The 18,197-nt window shown below is 49.1% G+C and overlaps 1 protein-coding gene across 1 annotated transcript; it reads right to left on the bottom strand.

Annotated features, from left to right (window-relative positions):
* Window positions 1–5,399: 5,399 nt before the first annotated feature.
* Tmem51 (transmembrane protein 51) lies at window positions 5,400–10,520 on the bottom strand. Its single transcript, XM_032895082.1, has 2 exons — window positions 10,057–10,520; window positions 5,400–6,513 (listed from the first exon to the last, which is right to left on the bottom strand). Exons 1-2 carry the CDS (start codon window positions 10,395–10,397, stop codon window positions 6,105–6,107), a joined length of 750 nt encoding a protein of 249 aa, XP_032750973.1. The 5' UTR covers window positions 10,398–10,520; the 3' UTR covers window positions 5,400–6,104.
* Between the last annotated feature and the right edge of the window lie 7,677 nt (window positions 10,521–18,197).

Raw genomic sequence — 18,197 nt, 5'->3', positions numbered from 1 at the left:
CATTTGCATAGTGTGGTGTGCCCTGTAGGCCTAGATCTTTATCTCTGTTCTCCTTTCCTACACAAGGAAGTTGGGCAAGATGAACTCTAGAACCTTCCTCCTCAAGGCCCTGCTCTCAAAATCTCCTTTACACTTGGTTCACTTCTTTGATTTTTTTTTTGTCTTGTGACCCAGAGTCAGTTTGCAAAATTGCATTGTATAAACATGGAAATTACCACTCAGTTAATGTCCCCCCACCCCGATTTTCCATGTAGTTTTCAGTCCAGGGGTATTTTCCTCAATCCAGGTGACATTTGACAATATCTAGAAACATTTTTGGCTGGCACATGAATTTGTCGTATTTCCATTGCTGTAGTAAAATGCCTGAGACAATCAACTTACATTAAAATGTTTACTTAGTCTCATCCAGAGGTGTTGGTCCATGACTGTTGATCTGGACCTGTTGATATGGAGCCTGGGGTAACATGGGTCATCATGTGGGATCATGTGGTAGGGGAAGGCTGCTCATGTCAGGTGACCAGGAAGCAAAGCAGAGGTGGTGGGGAGGGAGGAGAAAGGGTCAGGGTCTCAATCCTTATTGAAAGCACACCCCCTGTCTTAATCTTTTTCTTTGCTGTGGCAGAAAAGACCTGATAGAGGTCACTTAAGGAAGGAAGGGTTTATTCTGGCTCATATATTAAGGGTGCAGTCAGTCCATCATGGCAGCAGGAGTGGCTGGTCACATGGCATCTGCAGTCAGGAAGCAAAGAGAGATCAATGCTGGTGCTCAGCTCACTTTTTCTTTTTTATTCAATCCAGCATCCCGGCCTAGGGGATGATGCCACCCACAGTCAGGGTGGATCTTCCCACCTCGATTGGTTTACTCTCACTTGCTTATAGACATGCCCCTAGATGGTTTTAGATTCTGTCTAGTTGGCAATCAACATTCACCATCATGGTGGACATAACTTCAAAGGACCCACTGCTAGTGACCTATTTCCAGCTCGTGACCTACTTCTACTGCTAGTGACCTACTTCTGACAGTCAGGTCCCTCTTTCAAAGGCTCCACGGCCTTCAGATGGTGTCATAGCCAAGGACCCAGTATTTAAAACAAACCTATAGGAGATATTCTAGATTCAGACCATGACACTTTACTGACCTGAAGTCCTTCAGCTAGGGCCCAACTTTTTTAAAGGATCCACCATCTTCCAGTGATACCACGGGCTGGTGATCAATCCTTTTCATAAGCCTTTGGGGACAACTCTGATCCAAATAATAACAGCCCACATGGGAGGTGCTCTTGGCATCTCATGAGGACAAGTTGAGGTTGCTGGTGGGCGTTTTTCAGTGAACACCCTTTTGTCAGTGTCATCCAACCCCAACTGTGACAAGGTGGATGCAAGACAAGCAGTGGAGATAAAATTGTATTGGTTCAGGTCAATATGTACTCAAGTAAGCATGTGTGAAAAATGGCCTCATCTGAGGCCAGGCATGGGGTGACTCAATGGGACGATGGCTCGCCTAGCATGCACTAAACCATGGAATGGATCCCTGGCATAGCATAAACTGGGTAAGGTGGCATTTTCATGTTTGTCATCTCAACAGTTATGAGGTGGAGGCAGGTAGATCAGAAGTTCAAGGTCACCCGAAGCTACTTAGCAAGTTCAAGGCCAGCCTGGGATATACGAGACCCGATCTCAGAGGGAAAAAATGTGCATATCTAAGTATTCCAATCCCCATAAAGTAGACCCGTGGGACAGCCTGCCCTCAGCATATTTATGGAACAGCCATTGACGTTCCTCCGCAGCCTCTACTTTTGGTCTTATTTCTGGCACCGAGTTAGCCTCTTGAGACCTTTCTATTATTGGCTTGAGGAAAAGATTAATGCACAATTTTTATTGCTTTCAGCGAATGGAAACATTTTAAGTCAGAAAGGTTTTTTTTTTTTTTTAACTTGGAAAAGAAACATAAAAATGAAGTCTTAAAATTTGTGGTTCCAGTTGTGGCTTGCTTCGTGGCATTTTGATTGATGAAATGAATGTTTTTAATTGACCTAGCATTATTTTTAAAAATGTATCTATTTGGCGTGTGTGTGTGTGTGTGTGTGTGTGTGTACCTCGGTGGATGCTGGGTGTGCTGTCAACTTGACATATGACATATGCTAGGTTCCTCAAATAGGAAGAAACTCAAAATTGAGAAAGTGCTTCCATAAGATCAGGCAGTAGGCAAACCCATGGGGCATTTTCTTAATTAGTGGTCAGTGGGGGAGGGCCCAGCCTTTTGTGGTTGGTGCCATCCCGAGGCTGGTGGTCCTGGGTTTTATAAGAAAGCAGGCTGAGCAAGCCAGTAAGCAGTACTCCTCCATGGCCTCTGCATCAGTTTCCTGCCCTGTTTGAGTTTCTGTCCTAACTTCCTTCAGTGATGGACTATAGTATGGAAAGGTAAGCCAAATCAACTCTTTCCTCCCTAACTTGGCTCTTCGTCACTGTGTTTCATCATAGCAATAGTAACCCTAACTAAGAATTGAACTCAGGTTATCTTTATAAGCAGAGCCACCTTACCAACACTGTTCTGTTAAACTTTTTTTTTTAAAGTACACCTATTGGTTTATTTCAATGTACATACACATGTGTATGATGTTTGCTACAGCCCATGTGTGGACGTCAGAGGACAAGGTGTAAGAGTCTCGGGTGGAACTCAGGTCATGAAGCTGGTACTACATTACTTTTACCCACTGGGCCATCTTGTCTACCTTGGCATTCTACATTACTTTTACCCACTGGGCCATCTTGTCTACCTCAGCATTCTACATTACTTTTACCCGCTAGGCTATCTTGTCTACCTCGGCATTACCTTTACTAAAATAGTTGTCTTCCTCCCACAGCATCTTCTGTATGACATGTCTTTCTGCAATCCTTTCTCTGCTGCCTTTGTGCGGACTCTGATGCTAAACTGCATATACTCTTAGCAAAGGCTCACATGGTGCGCTCGTACAAAAACAAAAGCAAACAAAAAACAAAAGACCACCAACAAAGTAACTTGTGGACTAGTCCTTGGGATCTGATTTTTAAAACAAACAAGGAATTTATCAGAATTAAGAAATTTCAGCTCAAAAAAAAAAAAAAAAGAAATTTCAGCTCTTGATTTCTACCACTTAATTTTTAAGGAAAATTTGATGTTCCGGCTACATTTATGCACTAGTTTACATCAAATCCCTCCTCATTTCCATGCCAACACTATCCACATGGATTATTGGATTTTATTCAAGAAATAAGTTTGCAGTCTCTGCACCGTATTATTTTCCTCACAGATGCTGGTGACTGTCTTCGGCTGGGTACTATCGTCGAGGGCACATTCAGATATGACAGCACAAGGACAGGTACTAAGAACATTTGCCTGATTTTGAAGCGCCACATAGTTCCTGAATTCTCCACAGCGCTTATCTCCAGGCACCATGCTGTCTTATCTGAAGTTTTCTTCCTTTCTTCTTCCTGAGAAGATTTATAAGCCAGAAAAGGCACGCCATGATTTCTACTTCTAAAATTGTATTCTGGTCGTTTTATTTTGTTACATTGCTCCCCGTTGGCTGTATGCTGCTGAACAATCTACTAATTCCCAGAGCATAGTTGACCTTGTAGGCACCACTGACCATTATCTTTGCTGTACCTTTATAGAATGTTAATAAATCCCAGGTTATTGCAACTTGTAAAGTTCTATTAAAGGCAAGCTAGGCACGATGCAGGTAGGAGAAATGGACCAGCACTGTATTCCTATAATGCTACAGAGAATTAATCTTTAAGTCTAGAATGGGGGAAAAATAGGAAAATTGGCTTTGTAAAAGTTACCTTTCTTCTTCTTCTTCTTCTTCTTCTTCTTCTTCTTCTTCTTCTTCTTCTTCTTCTTCTTCTTCTTCTTCTTCTTTTAAGACACACGTTTTCAAGACTTAAGCGACACACTCGGGCTGATCTCTAAGCATAAGAGTTTATTTCCTTTTAAAATAATTCTCTTGGTTTATTATTTCGTTTGTATTGTGTGTAGGTGGGCACACACATGCTGTGGTGCATAGGTAGAGAACCAGAGGACAACTTACAGGCATGAACTCTCTCATCCCAGTATGAGGTGGACAAGATGGTGGGTGATGGGACCATCCTGAGGGCCAAGGTGAGGGAGGGAAGCAGGGGAGGATGCTCTGGAGAGAGAATGGAGCTGACCGCAGAAGGAAGCTGCCGCTGGTGGGCCGAGGGCCCTCAGTTCTTGTCCCTGGGGGAGCTGGGAATTCCATAAAAGATGCTGTGGCATCCCACAGTGTGCCTGACAATCTGAGTTTTATCCCTGTGACACAGCACAGAAGGAGAGAACTGACTTTTACAAGTTATCCTTTTACTTCCGCAGGTTCACTGTGGCGTGTACACACACACACGCACACTCACACGCACACGCACACACACACACACACACACAGGCATGCACGAACACACACACAGGCATGCACGAACACACAGACTCTGTTTCTACACGTTCTGGTTTGGAGATGGGGTAGGATGGAGGAGTCTCACGTAGCTCAGGCTAGCCCTGAACTCACAGATGATGGGATGACTGTGAATTCCTGACCCTTCTGCCTCTAACTCCTGAGTCCTGGAATTACTACCAATTTGGTTTATGTGGTTCCCTGTAGGTGAGGGAAGTCCTCTACCACAACTGAGCCACGTCTCCAGCTCAGCCTTTTACACTGACTTGTACCTTTGAATGTCAGCCCATCTTGCTTGGTGTGAAGACAGTAATTTGCCTTCTAGCTTCCTGGAGTTTATTGTGAGACATTCAGAGCCCAGAACACTTTCTCTTTCCCAGAAACCAAGGAGCGAGCGGGACTCCCAGCAGGCTGCTCCAAGCAGAATTCCTTTGGACTCAGGTCTCTGTCCCGGGTTTTGCTCCAGGGCCAAGATCTGTAATGCAGAGGTCTCTGTTCCCTTCCTTAATAGTCTGTGGTCATTGGCGTATTTCACAGTGGTGTGTGCTGTACAGTAGACACTGTCCCCCTCCTAGAGGGAACATATCTATCTCCAGTCAGTTCTGGGGGTAGGTGACAGGCTGAGCTCCTTCTTGGGCTGCTTGGGGGTGGGAGTGGGGCACTGCTCGAAGTTTCCAGTGGTCTGTGGGTTGATGAGGGGAGCCTCAAGTCTCCTCGCAAGTGGTCAGTGTTCTTTTACCACGTTTCTTGGCAGAGAGAGAAAGTAAGAACTCAGATTCTGGAGCTAGAGGATTTGAGCCCAGAGCTACTTGTTAGCGGTGCAACATGGGGTGTTTCGGTACAGGTGACATGGGCTAACACGTGCTTAGAACACGGCTCCCTGCGAGTTAGGTGTTCATGGTGACTAGCTGTTATTATTGAGGTCCCTGCTGAAATGACTCAGTGGTCAGGTGTGCTACATATAAAACACTTTATTATAAAATGCCCATTTGCATGGCGTTCGAGAAGGCACGGGGCAGCGCCTTCCGCTCTTGTCTCCCATTACCCATGGGAGACCAGTGTACCGACTCAGACAATCATCTTCTGTGTCCCGTGCTGAAGGTCATCAGGCCTTAGACCCTCAAAGAACCGGCAGCACTAGGGGCCTCTAGGCACCTCCCTCACAATTCACTCCCACACGGCCATCATTTTATCCATCAGACAGTCCTAGGTCCTTTTGGCCAAGGCTGGAGCCATGTTCTCCACGGGTTCAAGGCTCAGCGAAGAAGGCAAGCATAAAACTTGGTTTCTCTTTGAAACCCAGCAACTGTGGTGGAAGTGAAAGGAGACAACCTTGGTCTAAAGGGAGTCACTAGGGATCCTGTCCCAGCCCAGGAGAGGAGTGTGTGGGCAATGATCCCGAGTGGGAGAGGAAGATGGAGAGGTTGCCAAGGCCACAACGCCTTGCCATGGTTCAGAGCATCACAAACTCCCAGCATCCTTCTGGCGCCCCTACTCTGCGAGGCTCTGTGAACCGTTCTTAGTAACTCCCTCTACCCAGAATCCCCATCACAGTGGCTAAGTGTGCCTTGACCCCTCGACTGGGGCTGAAGTGGCTTTGGCGAAGTCTGTTGGTGTGGAGGGTGAGACAGGAGGGAGTGTAGTCAGAGAAGTCTTTCAATCGGGTGGCCGGGCCTCGGGGGCCTTTGCCTGGACCTCGTCATACTGCGGTGGAGGAGTCAAAGGCTCGATAGAGGGAGGGGGAACGTTCTTGTCTGGGAGGGTGATCCTGAAGTCTTTGAGGTGAAGCTTTTCAGATTTAATCCTTCGAACTTTGAGTGGCTTCAGGCGTTTGGCCAGCTTGGAGTTTTGCCTGTCGGGAGCATGCCCTGGGCTGGTCTCTGTCTCTGCCCTGGTGCTAGTGGGGGTTGCCTCGTCGAGCCCAGTTAGCGATTCATAGGAGGGGAGAGAGATGCTCAGCCTTGGGTTCTGCTCCTGGTCCCTGCTTTCCGGGTAGCCCGTGTTCATCACTTCCTCGTAGCTCGGTACGTAGTACCGTGAGGAGGCCTCCTCCTCCTCCTCCTGGCTGCAGGACAACAAACACAGAGCGTCAGTCAGCACACACTCAAGTCATTGAAAGTTCGCAGAAGGTGGACTCAGGGTTACATTCGAATACTAGGTTCATACATAGGAACTCTGCAAACCACATACAGGCTCTAGAAATAATCGGTAAATGTTTGAGCATAGAGGAACAAAAAAAAAAACAAAACAAAAACAAAAACCAGAAGAACCAATTTTTCATTGCCAACGGCACCATAGGTAAGGGCTTCCATTATGCCCATTTTACAGATGGGGAAACAAATGCATCAAGGTTGCGATGGTTAATGCGATTTGTCAACTTGACAGGATCTAGAAGCACCTAAGAGAGAAGCCCCGTTGGGCCTGCCTGTCCATGAGACCCATTCTAAATGTGGGTGGCACCATCCCATGGGCTGGGGAGCTGGACTGAATAAAGAGGAGAAATTGAACTGAGTACCAGAGTCCATCTCTGCTCAATTAGCTTTGAGCTCCCTGTGTAACAGAGGATGACCTTGAACTTTGAGCTTCTTGCCTCTGAGTCCTGAGTACTGGTAATTCAGGTGTCCCCCACAAGTGTATGTGGTGCTGGGATTAGAACCCAGGACCTATGGCTTCTTAGGTAAGCACTCTACCAACTGAGCCACATCCCCCAGATGTCTCAGAATGTGTCCCTGTCATTCAGCAGCAGGTAGCTGGCTCTGCTTCTTTGGACTAACAGTAATACAGCAAATATGGTCTCTTTTTTTCTTCTCTTTTTGGTGGTGGGGATGGGACCAGGGCCTTCCCCAAGGAAGACCAGCGTTCTACCATTGTGGTACATGCCTAGTCGGCATGTGTACTGTCATGGTCAGAAAATGAGACAGGGTATGGTTTAATCCTAGTATTGGGGAGGAAGAAGTAGGAAGATCTCTGAGTTTGAGGCCATCCTGGTCTGCATAGCGAGTTCTAGGCTAGTCATGGCTACACAGTGTCAGAGAGAGGGGGGTAGGGGAAGGGGGAGGGGAGGGGGGAGAGGGGAAGAGGAGGAGAAAGAAAATGAGACCAATATTTCTGACATAAAGCACCCTCCCTCCTTGATTTCATGTAAAGGAAGAAAATACAAACTTTGCAAATCCCTCCATCTGCATTCCCTAAAACAAAAACAAAACCCTAATCTTTCCATGAGAGGCAATCATGCTGTGTACTATGACCCCCTGTCTGTCTGCCGCCATCCCTCTCGAGCCCATGCACAGTGTCTCACATTCTGGAGCCTTCTAAAGGCTATGCCACTATAATGTCTCATTCTCAGTGATGTGGGGATTGCTCTGCATTAAAGAACGCAGGCCAGCCGTGTCTGGGGGAATCGTCAATCTATCTACCTGTCTTTTATTTGTTCATGCCCAACCAAGTGCTTGTGTCATGGTGCACACATGGAGGTGGGAGGTGAGCTTCATGTGGGTTCCCGAGATCAAACTTAGGTGGTCAGGCTTGGCAGCAGGCTCTTTTACCCACCCAACCATTTTGCTGTCCCCATAATGTTCATGGCACACCGTCCTTCTAATTCTCTGATGCTAGAACCTTACTGTCTTGGCTGACGTAGGTGAGAGAGGGGCCTGGAAGGACAAAGTGTCTTTTTATTTGTACGCCAGGATTAATGAGGTGGAACAGCTATGAAACCATTGCTTGTCAGCTCTCTCTATCTTCTGACCAGTATGCTCATCTTTTGGGTCGATTCATGGGGCTTTTTTATGATGGAGGGAGGGGTTCATCCTCATCGTCATCTTGAGATTAGGCATCACCTAGGAGACACGTCTCTGGGATGTCTGTGAGGGTCACTGGGAGTAGATGAAGCCCTGTGTCAATGTGCACTGTTCACATGAATTGGACCGTGTCAAGAATGCCAATGGCCCAGACTCGGGAATGGCAAGGCCTTTTTCCTGGTCTAGGGTTGACCAGTAGGAGCAGAAAGTACTGACTGCAGTTTCCCTCCCATGACTGCACCCTAAGGCTACTTCCTCCACAGAGACCCCCCTAACGTGGTGAATTTCCTGGCTGTGGCTGATGCCTCTCCATCAGAGTGTGCATGACCCACTCAGTCCCAGATTTACTTGTGGTTGTCACGTGTTCATTCCTTGTGGCCCCATCAAGGCCAAAGCCATGCATATGGAGGCCAGGGGAGTTTCCAGAGAGGTTTAAATGTGTATGGTAGATCCACCCTGACTTAAATGTGGGCAACACCATTTATGGGCTGGGCCTGGATGAAGCGGAAGAAGAAGACAGGGACCTGAAAATCAGCATTCATTTCTTTCTGCTTCCCGAGTTCCCACATGATGTAACCAGCCACCCCAGGCTCCTGTGGCCGCACCTTCCAGTCCACAATGGACCCTAGCCTCAAACTGAGAGACGGAATAAAGCCTCTGTCCTTAACCCAACTCTGTGTATTTGGTCAGAGCAGTGAGAAGAACACCTAGTATGGATGCTGTGCTGACTGCCTATGCTCGTTAGCTTGCACTGGCTAGAACAGTGGTTCTCAACCTTCCTAATGCTGCAACCCTTCAGCACGGTTCCTCACGTTACGGTGACGCCCCCAGCCATATTCCCATTGCTACTTCATAACTGTAATTTTGCTGCTGTTATGAATTGCAATATAAATATTTTTGAAAATGGAGATTTGCCCAAGGGATATCGATCCACATGTTGAGAAACACCGATTTAGCATGGCTTGGGAGACAGGCCTCTGAGGCTGTGTGTGCAGGGCGTGGTGGTGTTGACTATGTCAATGGAGGTGGGAAGGTACACCCTGAAATTGGGTGGCAGCATTTCATGACTGGATGAAAAGGAGACCCAGGGCCAAAGAGATGGCTCAGTGTTTAAGAGCACTGACTGCTCTTCCAGAGGTCATGAGCTCAAATCCCAGCAACCACATGGTGGCTCATAACCATCTGTAATGAGATTAGATAACCTCTTCTGGTGTATCTGAAGACAGCTACAGTGTACTTATATATAATAAATAAATCTTTAAAAAAGAGAGAGAGAGAGACCCAGAGCTGAGTGCAGGGCTGTCTGTGTACATTAACTCATCCCTCTCTCTTCTTGACTCTCCCAAAATGACAGACCTGCAATTGTGAGCTAAATAGATCCTTTCTCCCTTAAGTTGCGTTTGTCGGAGTGCTTTGAGCACAGCAACAGAAATGCGTCTAAGAGAGATGCCAAACTTTTATTACATAGGCCCTATCTATCGTCTATCATTTAAATATGTTCGTGATATTTCTGACCAAGCAAAATAATCGTGCCTTGACCTTCTAAAATCAAAGTAGACACACACAGCACCAGGGACAGAGAGACAAGCAACAGAGCGCTGGGACCCTAGGCCCCACCAGTTTCTGTGCTACACCGTATTATCCACCTAGAAGCCTGCATCTAGTAAGCACAAGGCTGTTTGTAAAAATATGAGGCACCTTCCTGGAGGAGAGTGGAAATACAGACTCGGGGAGTAAAGTGCTCTCTCCGCCATCCCGTGCACAAGTGTGTCCCTACCCTAGTCTGGAGGGAGCAGTCACTTGGATCTCACCTGTCTTCCTCTTGGGAGGGGGGCACGGCTCCTGCCTGCTGCTGAATTCTGGCCAGCTCCTCACTCTGCCGCAGCTTCCTCTTGTCCCGGATGCTCAGGCAGATGGATAGCAGCAGCAGCATCACGCCGGCCCCGACCAGCACGTAGGCCACTGAAAAAGTCTTGCTTTTGAGGATGCCACCACCTCCCTCTGTCTTATTGCCCTGAGCTGTTGGCTTATCCGCAGGGCTGAAACCAGGAACCAGGTTCCACATGGCCATGATAACCCCGAGGACCAACATCCCCAGGCCGATGGCCGTCAGTGCGTAGTGCGAGCCGTTGGCCTTGGACTGGGCCATCATGGCAGCGGAACGGTGCAAGACCCGGCTCAAAGAGAGAAAATGAATGGAAAAGCAGTGGTGCCAACAGATACTCCTTTCACACAGCAAAGAAACTCTCCTGTGTCACGGTGGAAAAAACCATCCGTAGACTCTCAAGCGATGACTCTCTTCAAATGCCAGGCGGCTGGGGTGGGCCGAGCGGATGAGAGATCTGAAGAGGAGAAGGAAGGAGAGATCATTAGCTCCGTCTTGGGGAGGTTCTCTGGGAAGGAGGTACCAGGCAGGGCTGAGTCACCAGCCTCCACCCTGGCCTTACCTCTAACACATTCCAGATGTTCCAGCCACCACCCCTGTGCTGGAAGGGAAAACCAGATCTGTCCCTGCAGGAGGCCAGTGAGGTCAGTGCTCAGAGCAGCTGCAATGTGCTGTGAGGTTCAATGAAGTGTGGTCTGCTCTCAGCCCTCATGGGAGAGACTCAGGAGAGGGAGAGATGCCATTGCTGGGCCAGGGTCAGTCACATCTCTGTCACCTGGGGGATGGGGAGCGGGGGTGCAGCAGGAACAATGAGTCCTATCCAGTTAGCCGGCTGAGCTCAGTATACTACCCTGGCAAGGGACCCCTGGAAGACAGGCCCACCCCAGTAGCTAGTGGAGCATACTGGAATACCCTGTAAGGGGGTGACCTGGTAACTGCAGGAGTACTTGGAGGGGGTGCGCAGACCAAGGTGCAGACTAAGGTCATGTGACCATCGTTCTAAGAAAAGGGATTCCCCTTCCAAGACAAGAAGTAGTGAGCCAACAAAATCCCTCTTCCGGTAAAGCCACTCAAAGATCCATGGGAGCTGGGATCACCTTCGGTGACCAAGGGAGTCTCGAAGCAAGGCATTGAAGCTGTAGTTTAGGACAGATTTGGAGATCATGGAGGAGGAGAGGGCATGGCCTCAATCTGCCCAGTTTTCAGTGGGTCAGGGGGTGGGCAGGAGCCATTCCCGAGCAGGGCCGCCCAGTGGACGCTTAGATGGACAGGCCTTGTTTTCAACCCTGCATTCTTTCCAGCCTTCTGAAAGCACAGCTGAGCACAGCTGACTGGGGAGCTTGAAACGTGATGCTGTGGAGATGTTTTCTTGTTAAACTTTCGCCTTCATCTGAAACTTGCCGCTTTGTTAAAAATTACTCTAAAAATATCTGGGACAACATCCTCTCTCAGCTTGAAGTCCTCGCCTTCCTTTTCTTCCACCCAGTAAATGTTTCTGGTGCATCTGGCTACCTGCGAGTTGCCGGGGTGGGGGGGGGATGCAGCAGATGGGTGAAGGAAGGAAAGGGACACTCGGAAGTAGAGACAAGGAATGACAAAATGAAAAGAGGGGGGATTTAGCTCAGTGGTAGAGCGCTTGCCTAGGCAAGGCCCTGGTTCGGTGTCAAAAAAAAAAAAAAAAAAAAAAAAAAAAGTGTGTGTGTGTGTGTGTGTGCAATGTGTGTGTGTGTGTGTGTGTGTGTGTGTGTGTGTGTGTGTGTGTGTGTGTGTGTGTGTGTGTGTGTGTGCATGTATGTGTGTGTGTGTGTGTGTGTGTGTGTGTGTGTGTGTGTGTGTGTGTGTGTGTGTGTGTGTGTGTGTGTGTGTGGGGGTGTCCTAGCTCAGGCTGTGGCTTCTGGAAGCTTCCAAGAAGGAAAGTTTTATTGCTGTGAAAGGACCACATGCAGAATTCACAGTTGTGTGCATGGGCACACATGAGTATGTATGTATGTATGTATGTATGTATGTATGTATGTATGTATGTATGTATGGTTATGCATGTACAGGTACACATATATGTATGTGAATGCATGATCAGGGGTGTGTGTGACCACATATGCCATGTTTACATGTGCAGAGGGCATATGAGCACATGCTATGTGTTGTAAGAGTACAGGCATGTGGAAGCTGTTTGTGGTAAACAGAGCACAGACGGCTACAGTAGGACCAGGGGGACCACCTTGTCATACATACAGGTTGCTTGTTTTGTTTTGGAGACAAAGTCTCATGTAGCCCATGCTGACTTTGTACTTATTATATAGCCCGGATGACCTTGAACTTTTGATCCTCCTGTCTCCACTGCCCAAGTGCTGGGATCACAGCCTGCAATGCCACATCTGGTTTGTGTGGTGCTGGGGCTGGAACCCAGGGCCTTTCATGCCTGCTGTGGAAGCACTGAGCCATTGGAGAACAGCCTAGGAGGGCAGTGACTCCAGTGGCGGCGTTCTTCAGAACCCATGCTCTCCAACCCATGAGCCCCTGGGTCTGGGAAAATCAGGTTCCCACTGGCCTGCTGTTTGTCTTATATCTGGCTTGTTGACCGCTCGTGGACCTGTGGTATATTTAGCCCGGTTTGCTTTCCCTTGCCGAATATACACAAAAGCTAATTTTATGCTTAGCCGATTTGGGCCACAAAGCCTTCAGCATGTCCTTAACAAGTAGCAACCTGGAGTGGGGACAGATAGGGTATCTGGCTCTGACAAGCTGCTCTCTAGAGCCCAGAGCTGGACCTGCCCATCACCACTCACGTTTGAGACAGCCTGGCGACACAGGGATGATGCTGTATCTTGGGTTTTAAAGTGCACCGTTAGCAGAGGGAAGAGGGGTCACCTACCCGGGGATACTGGGGAGGCTCTGGGCAGACTCCTGCACTGCTGTCATGCTAAAACCTTCAGGTACAGATCCACCTGTGAAATCGAGAGACAAGGTTCTAAGGCAGCTGTGGGCATTTTGCTTCTGTGAGACGCCGTTTTGCAGGCTGGGAGCTTGAGGTGGGCCTCAATAAAAAGGGGTAATGGGAAAAGTCAAGGGGAGCTATGGAGATGGCTCCTTCGATAAAGTGCTTGCTGGGCACTCATTGGGACCTGGATTCAAATCCCTAGGACTGAAGTAAAAAGCCAAGCACAGTCGTGTGTGCCTGTAACTCTAGGACTTGTAGAAGGTGGAGGCCGTGGGATTGCTGGGGCTTGTTGACTGCAAGCCTAGCTCCAGGTTCTGCAAGAGAGACCCTGTCTCAAGGGTATAAGGTGGAGAGCAATAGATCAGGACATATGACATCCTCCTCTGCCTTCACACCATAGACATAGGTGTGACCAACTGCACAAATGTGCACATGCCACACAAACAGATAGACACACATACACATAAACATACATACACACATACATACGTACATACACACACACAAACACACACAAACACACACTTACACACATGTACACATACATACACATACACACAAACATACACACATGTACACATACATACACATATACATACCTACACACACAAACATATACACATACACACACAAACACACAAACATACACACACATACACATACCTACACACATACACACACACAAACACATACACAAACACACACATACACACATGTACACATACACACATATACACATACACACACAAACATACACACAAACACATACACACACACAAACACACACAGACATACACAAGAGGGAGAAAGTGTATGTGTGTGTGTCAAAACTCTGTGTAACTACCCCAGGCTGCAGAATGAAGGCCGTCCACAGATGACACTGGTCCCCAACCCTTCCATGGTCTTCTCCATGCTAACCACAACTCCAAAGAAGAAAATGGCAACACATCCATGCAAAACCATGAGGCATAAAGGTCATGCCCAAGAGGGAAATGACAGGCCACTCTGATCTGAGATCCTGAATCACAACCCTCTACTAGGTTTCCACGTGACATTCCTCCCCACGATTAGATGCCACCATCTCAGTCTGTGACGATCTCATTTTGGCTTTCCTTGGCCCCCATATCCAAGTCTCGACTTCCAGAAAGGCGGCTTTTGTCTGCCTGACTCCTGGCACAATGTGGCAGGAATGCGACAGGCCCTTAATAAATACCTGTGGACTGGGCAAATGAATACCTAGCAGGCTTAAATGTTGAGCCCCTATCTCCATCAATGAGGGAAACTCCAGGCCCAGGTGGACACTGACAGGGAAGGATTCCTAAGGTCTAACTCAGGAGTCATGGTGTACCTGTATCTTCAGATGCCAATGAGAATGAAGGTGCCTGGGATCCTATCACACTTCCTGGAAGGTCTGAGGTTGCAGCAGCCCAGCTCTCTGGCCCTCCCCAGGAGAGATCAGCCTCCCTGAGCTGGGGGAGGTAGTCTCTGCTCAAATACCAGAGTGTTCCCTCTGCCTGGCGGAGGCCCCAGGGAGTCTCGGCTGCTCATTCTCAGCTGGGCCCAGTTTCCATAGACTGCAAGTTCAAGACCGTCGGTGAAATGAAACCAGACAGTAAGGACTGGGGACTGGCTCAGTGGTAAGGCCCCTGCCTCCCTGTATCCCAGCAGTTCTCGACCTCCCTTGCGACCCTAACACAGTTTCTCATGTTGTGGTGACCGCCCCCCCCCAGCCGTAAAATTATTTTGTTGCTACTCCATGGATGTAATTTTGCTACTGTTATGAATCGTAATGTAAATATCAGATATGTGATACCCAAGGGGGTCACGACGCACAGGTTGAGAGCCACTGCTGTATCTCATTTCCCAGCACTGTGAATTCAAAACGGCAAACCCTGAAAACGGACTTCAGCGGCTGCAGGGCAGACAGCCCAGGCTGGTCTTCTGAGCCCTGCTGGGTTGCCCTGCAGCATAGGAACCGAGAGATGGCTTGTCAGACCAAGGTGAGGGCTTGCCACGCCTCAGAGACCACTGGCTACTGCCCCAGCGTTACCCACGGCCTGCCCGGCTGCACAACTGGGAGAGTGATTTTGTTCTGGGGACAAGGGCTGTGCTGCTTTGACATCACTGAGGGGTTCCTGCGGGACCTGCCAAGTTCAGCCCACGGTTGCTTTTGTCACCAAGGCCCAGTGTCACCTGATGGGGGTGACAGGGAAACCTCTGAGTTGCAGCTGCTCTTGGGGTCCTGCCAGGCAGGGAATTTTGGACCACCATTTCTGAGGACCGAGGGCCAAAGGTATTGGATTCTTATTTCTACAGCCCAGGAAATCTCTGAGATTAGGCATCTGGGAAAACAGAGGAGAGAGGGTAGGAGGGTTGCAGTGCCAGAGGGCAGCTAGGCGGGCACTACAAAACCTGGGAGTAGTCTGTGGGAAAGAGACAGGCGGTCTTAGGAACACCCATGGCATTGCCAGCTCCGTGAGAGTCAGGCACCCATGGGCACTCACCCAGTAATTCTGGCCACCTGGAGGTGCTATGAGTCCCGACACCCTAGAGTCTGTGTCCTGGGTCACACAACTAAGTAAACGGTTGGGTCAAGATTCCCAGTCAAATCTGACTGACCCTGTGTCCCGAGCCAATGGCGCTCATAAGGCTGAGTCCCCGAGGCTAGGCAGACAGGTTCTGCAGTGTGTCATCGCAAAAGCACAGAGAGTGACAGGTGAGTGGATGGTGTTCTGACTTGGAAGAGTTTGCTTTCAATAACTCCTGGGCCCATTCCGTGTGATTAGGTTTAGGGGACGGACAGGCATGTGGCATTTGTTCATAATCCATGTGTGGCATTTATTCACAGTTCACCTGAAAGACTGGAGAATCCCTAACAGGGGGAAACTCATTGTGAGTGACAGCAAGATGCTTGCCTGGCACCCAAGCACTTGGGAAGCTGAGCCACGAGGGCCAGCCTGGGCTACAGCGTGAAACCGTGACCTCTCCCTGTTCCTCACAACTAACTGAACTATGAGTCCTTTCCCAAGGACTTGCTTATAGACCCTAGGTATCTCTAGGGACCCGGTGGCCTCAAGGCTGCCACATTGGGTAACCAGCTTCTAACACAAAAACCTTCAAAGAAACACACTTTAGAGATACCTAAGCCATAGCAACTGCTTGATGGCTTCTAGTTCGGTTTTATAAAGAAAGATGCCCGGGTTCAGAGAGGCAAAGCCACTTTCCTAAAGTCACACAGCCAGTACAGGGCTGAGGGTGATTATATTTCATTCAAAACCTTGTGATTTTCACCCCACGGAGCAGCCCCTCTAGTGTCTTGAGATGCTGAAGTTCCTGTGACGGAGTCTAAGCCAGGATATGAGGCAGTCCAGGGGAGACACAACCTGTGTGATTCCACGGAACAGAAAAGCGGGCATCTCCCAGAATGCACCAGCCTTGCTGGGAAGAGAGGCAGCTCCTCCCCCGGGCTCCTGGTGCAAGGCGCTGACAAACTTCATAAGCCAACATCGCCAGGTCCCTCACTAATTCACTTAAGTGATAAGTTAAACACATCAAGTCTGCCCTACAGTCCCCAGGACACAGCCACAGGAGGCAGGTTCAGAAACCCAGGTCTCAGGGGGGTTTAGCTCAGTGGTTAGTTGGTCCCCAGCTCGAAAAAAAAAAAAAAAAAAAAAAAAAAAACCCAGGTCTCCCAGGGTCTGTCTCAAGCTTTCTCTTAGCAAAGTGGCTGATGTTGTAGCCCTGTGGACCAGCCTGGCACCAGGGACCCAGCCCATAAGTGCTAGGAGCATGCTGTGTTCCCTGGACAGCATTACACTGATGGCCTGTCTTTCTCTAGGGGACAGAGCCCGTGGACACAAAGCAGCTGCCAGACCTCTGCACTGTCCACTCCCATTGGCCTCTCTAAGATGAGCCACAACTGTCCTGCTGCCCTGGCAAAGGTGGGTGAATGTCATGGCCAGGCTGGCTCTGAGTTCCTGCCCTGACTGTGCTAAGCACCTCATGCTCTGTACAGCTGAGCCTGCTTCCCAATTCTGAGCCTAAAGTAGGTGCCATCCCAATGCTGCTCATTCATGGAGCAGGGGCACTCGGTACACGGAGGCAGAGAAGCTTGTCCTGAGGGACTCCTGCTGAGAGCATCTGTCCTGGGAGGTGACACACAGTAGCCCACACAATGACCCTCCAAGATGGCAATAAGATCTCCACTCCACCTCCTCTTCTTCCTCCTCCTCCCCCTCTCCCTCCTCTTTCTCCTCCTTTTCCTCCCCCTCTTCCTCTTCTTCCTCTTCCTCCTCCTCCTCTTCCCTTCCTCTTCCTCCTCCTCCTCTTCCCTTTCTTCCTCTTCCTCCTTTCTATTACTTTTAAGACAAAAACTATTACCCAGCCCAAACTGGCCTCCAACTCACTATGTAGCCAAGGATGACTTTGAACTCCCGATCTTCCTTTCTCTCTCTATGGAGTGCTAGGGTTTCGGGCATGCAGCACCATGTCCAGTCTATGTGGTGCTTGGTTTTGAACCTAGAGCTTCACGCACGCTAGGCAAACATTCGATCAACTGAGGCACATCCCGAGAAATCCCTGCGACCTTGGACTGGAATCTTTATGTGGCCAGAGCACTTTTTGGCTGTGATGATCTGAGGATCTGAGCCGGGCAGATTTCTCTGGTTAGGCCAGGTGAGTTCAACCGAATTACACGTGTTCCTACACGACAGGGGTGAAGAGGTTAAAGGAGGAAGTGGCAGCTAAGAGGGTGGTAGTGTGTGGGACAGGCACAACTGAGGGGGTGCAGGAAGCTTCTAGAAGCAAGAAAAATGGAAGAAACTGGTTTTACTCTGAGCCGGAGAAAAGGGCACACCCTACTGGTTAACACCAACAGACACGGACTTCGACGTCTGAACTCTGGGAACCCTGAGACGGTGTTGTCAGCCAGCACCTTTGGGGAACTCTTCCGGCAGCCAGAGGATGTGGCTATGGGCAGTGCTCCTAGACCTGTCACCACAAGGCCTTCCATTCCACAGTAGTCGGTGTCACCGGGAACCACACAATGCCTTCCTCCAGGTACACAACCTCTTGCAACCACTCCTCCTGGAGCCTGGGCATCAGGCCCAGCAGGCTGCCCTTGCTCTGGG

This window comes from Rattus rattus, chromosome 1 (assembly GCF_011064425.1).
Source record: "Rattus rattus isolate New Zealand chromosome 1, Rrattus_CSIRO_v1, whole genome shotgun sequence".
NCBI lineage: Eukaryota > Metazoa > Chordata > Mammalia > Rodentia > Muridae > Rattus > Rattus rattus.
This window is presented reverse-complemented; position numbering and strand designations above follow the sequence as displayed.

Excerpts from the sequence above, each read along its gene's own strand:
- Tmem51 (XM_032895082.1), bottom strand. The coding sequence starts at position 10,397 with ATGATGGCCCAGTCCAAGGCCAACGGCTCGCACTACGCACTGACGGCC. Across the intron at positions 6,514-10,056 it reads CCCTCCCAAGAGGAAGACAG|CCAGGAGGAGGAGGAGGAGG; the intron begins GTGAGATCCAAG and ends GTTGTCCTGCAG.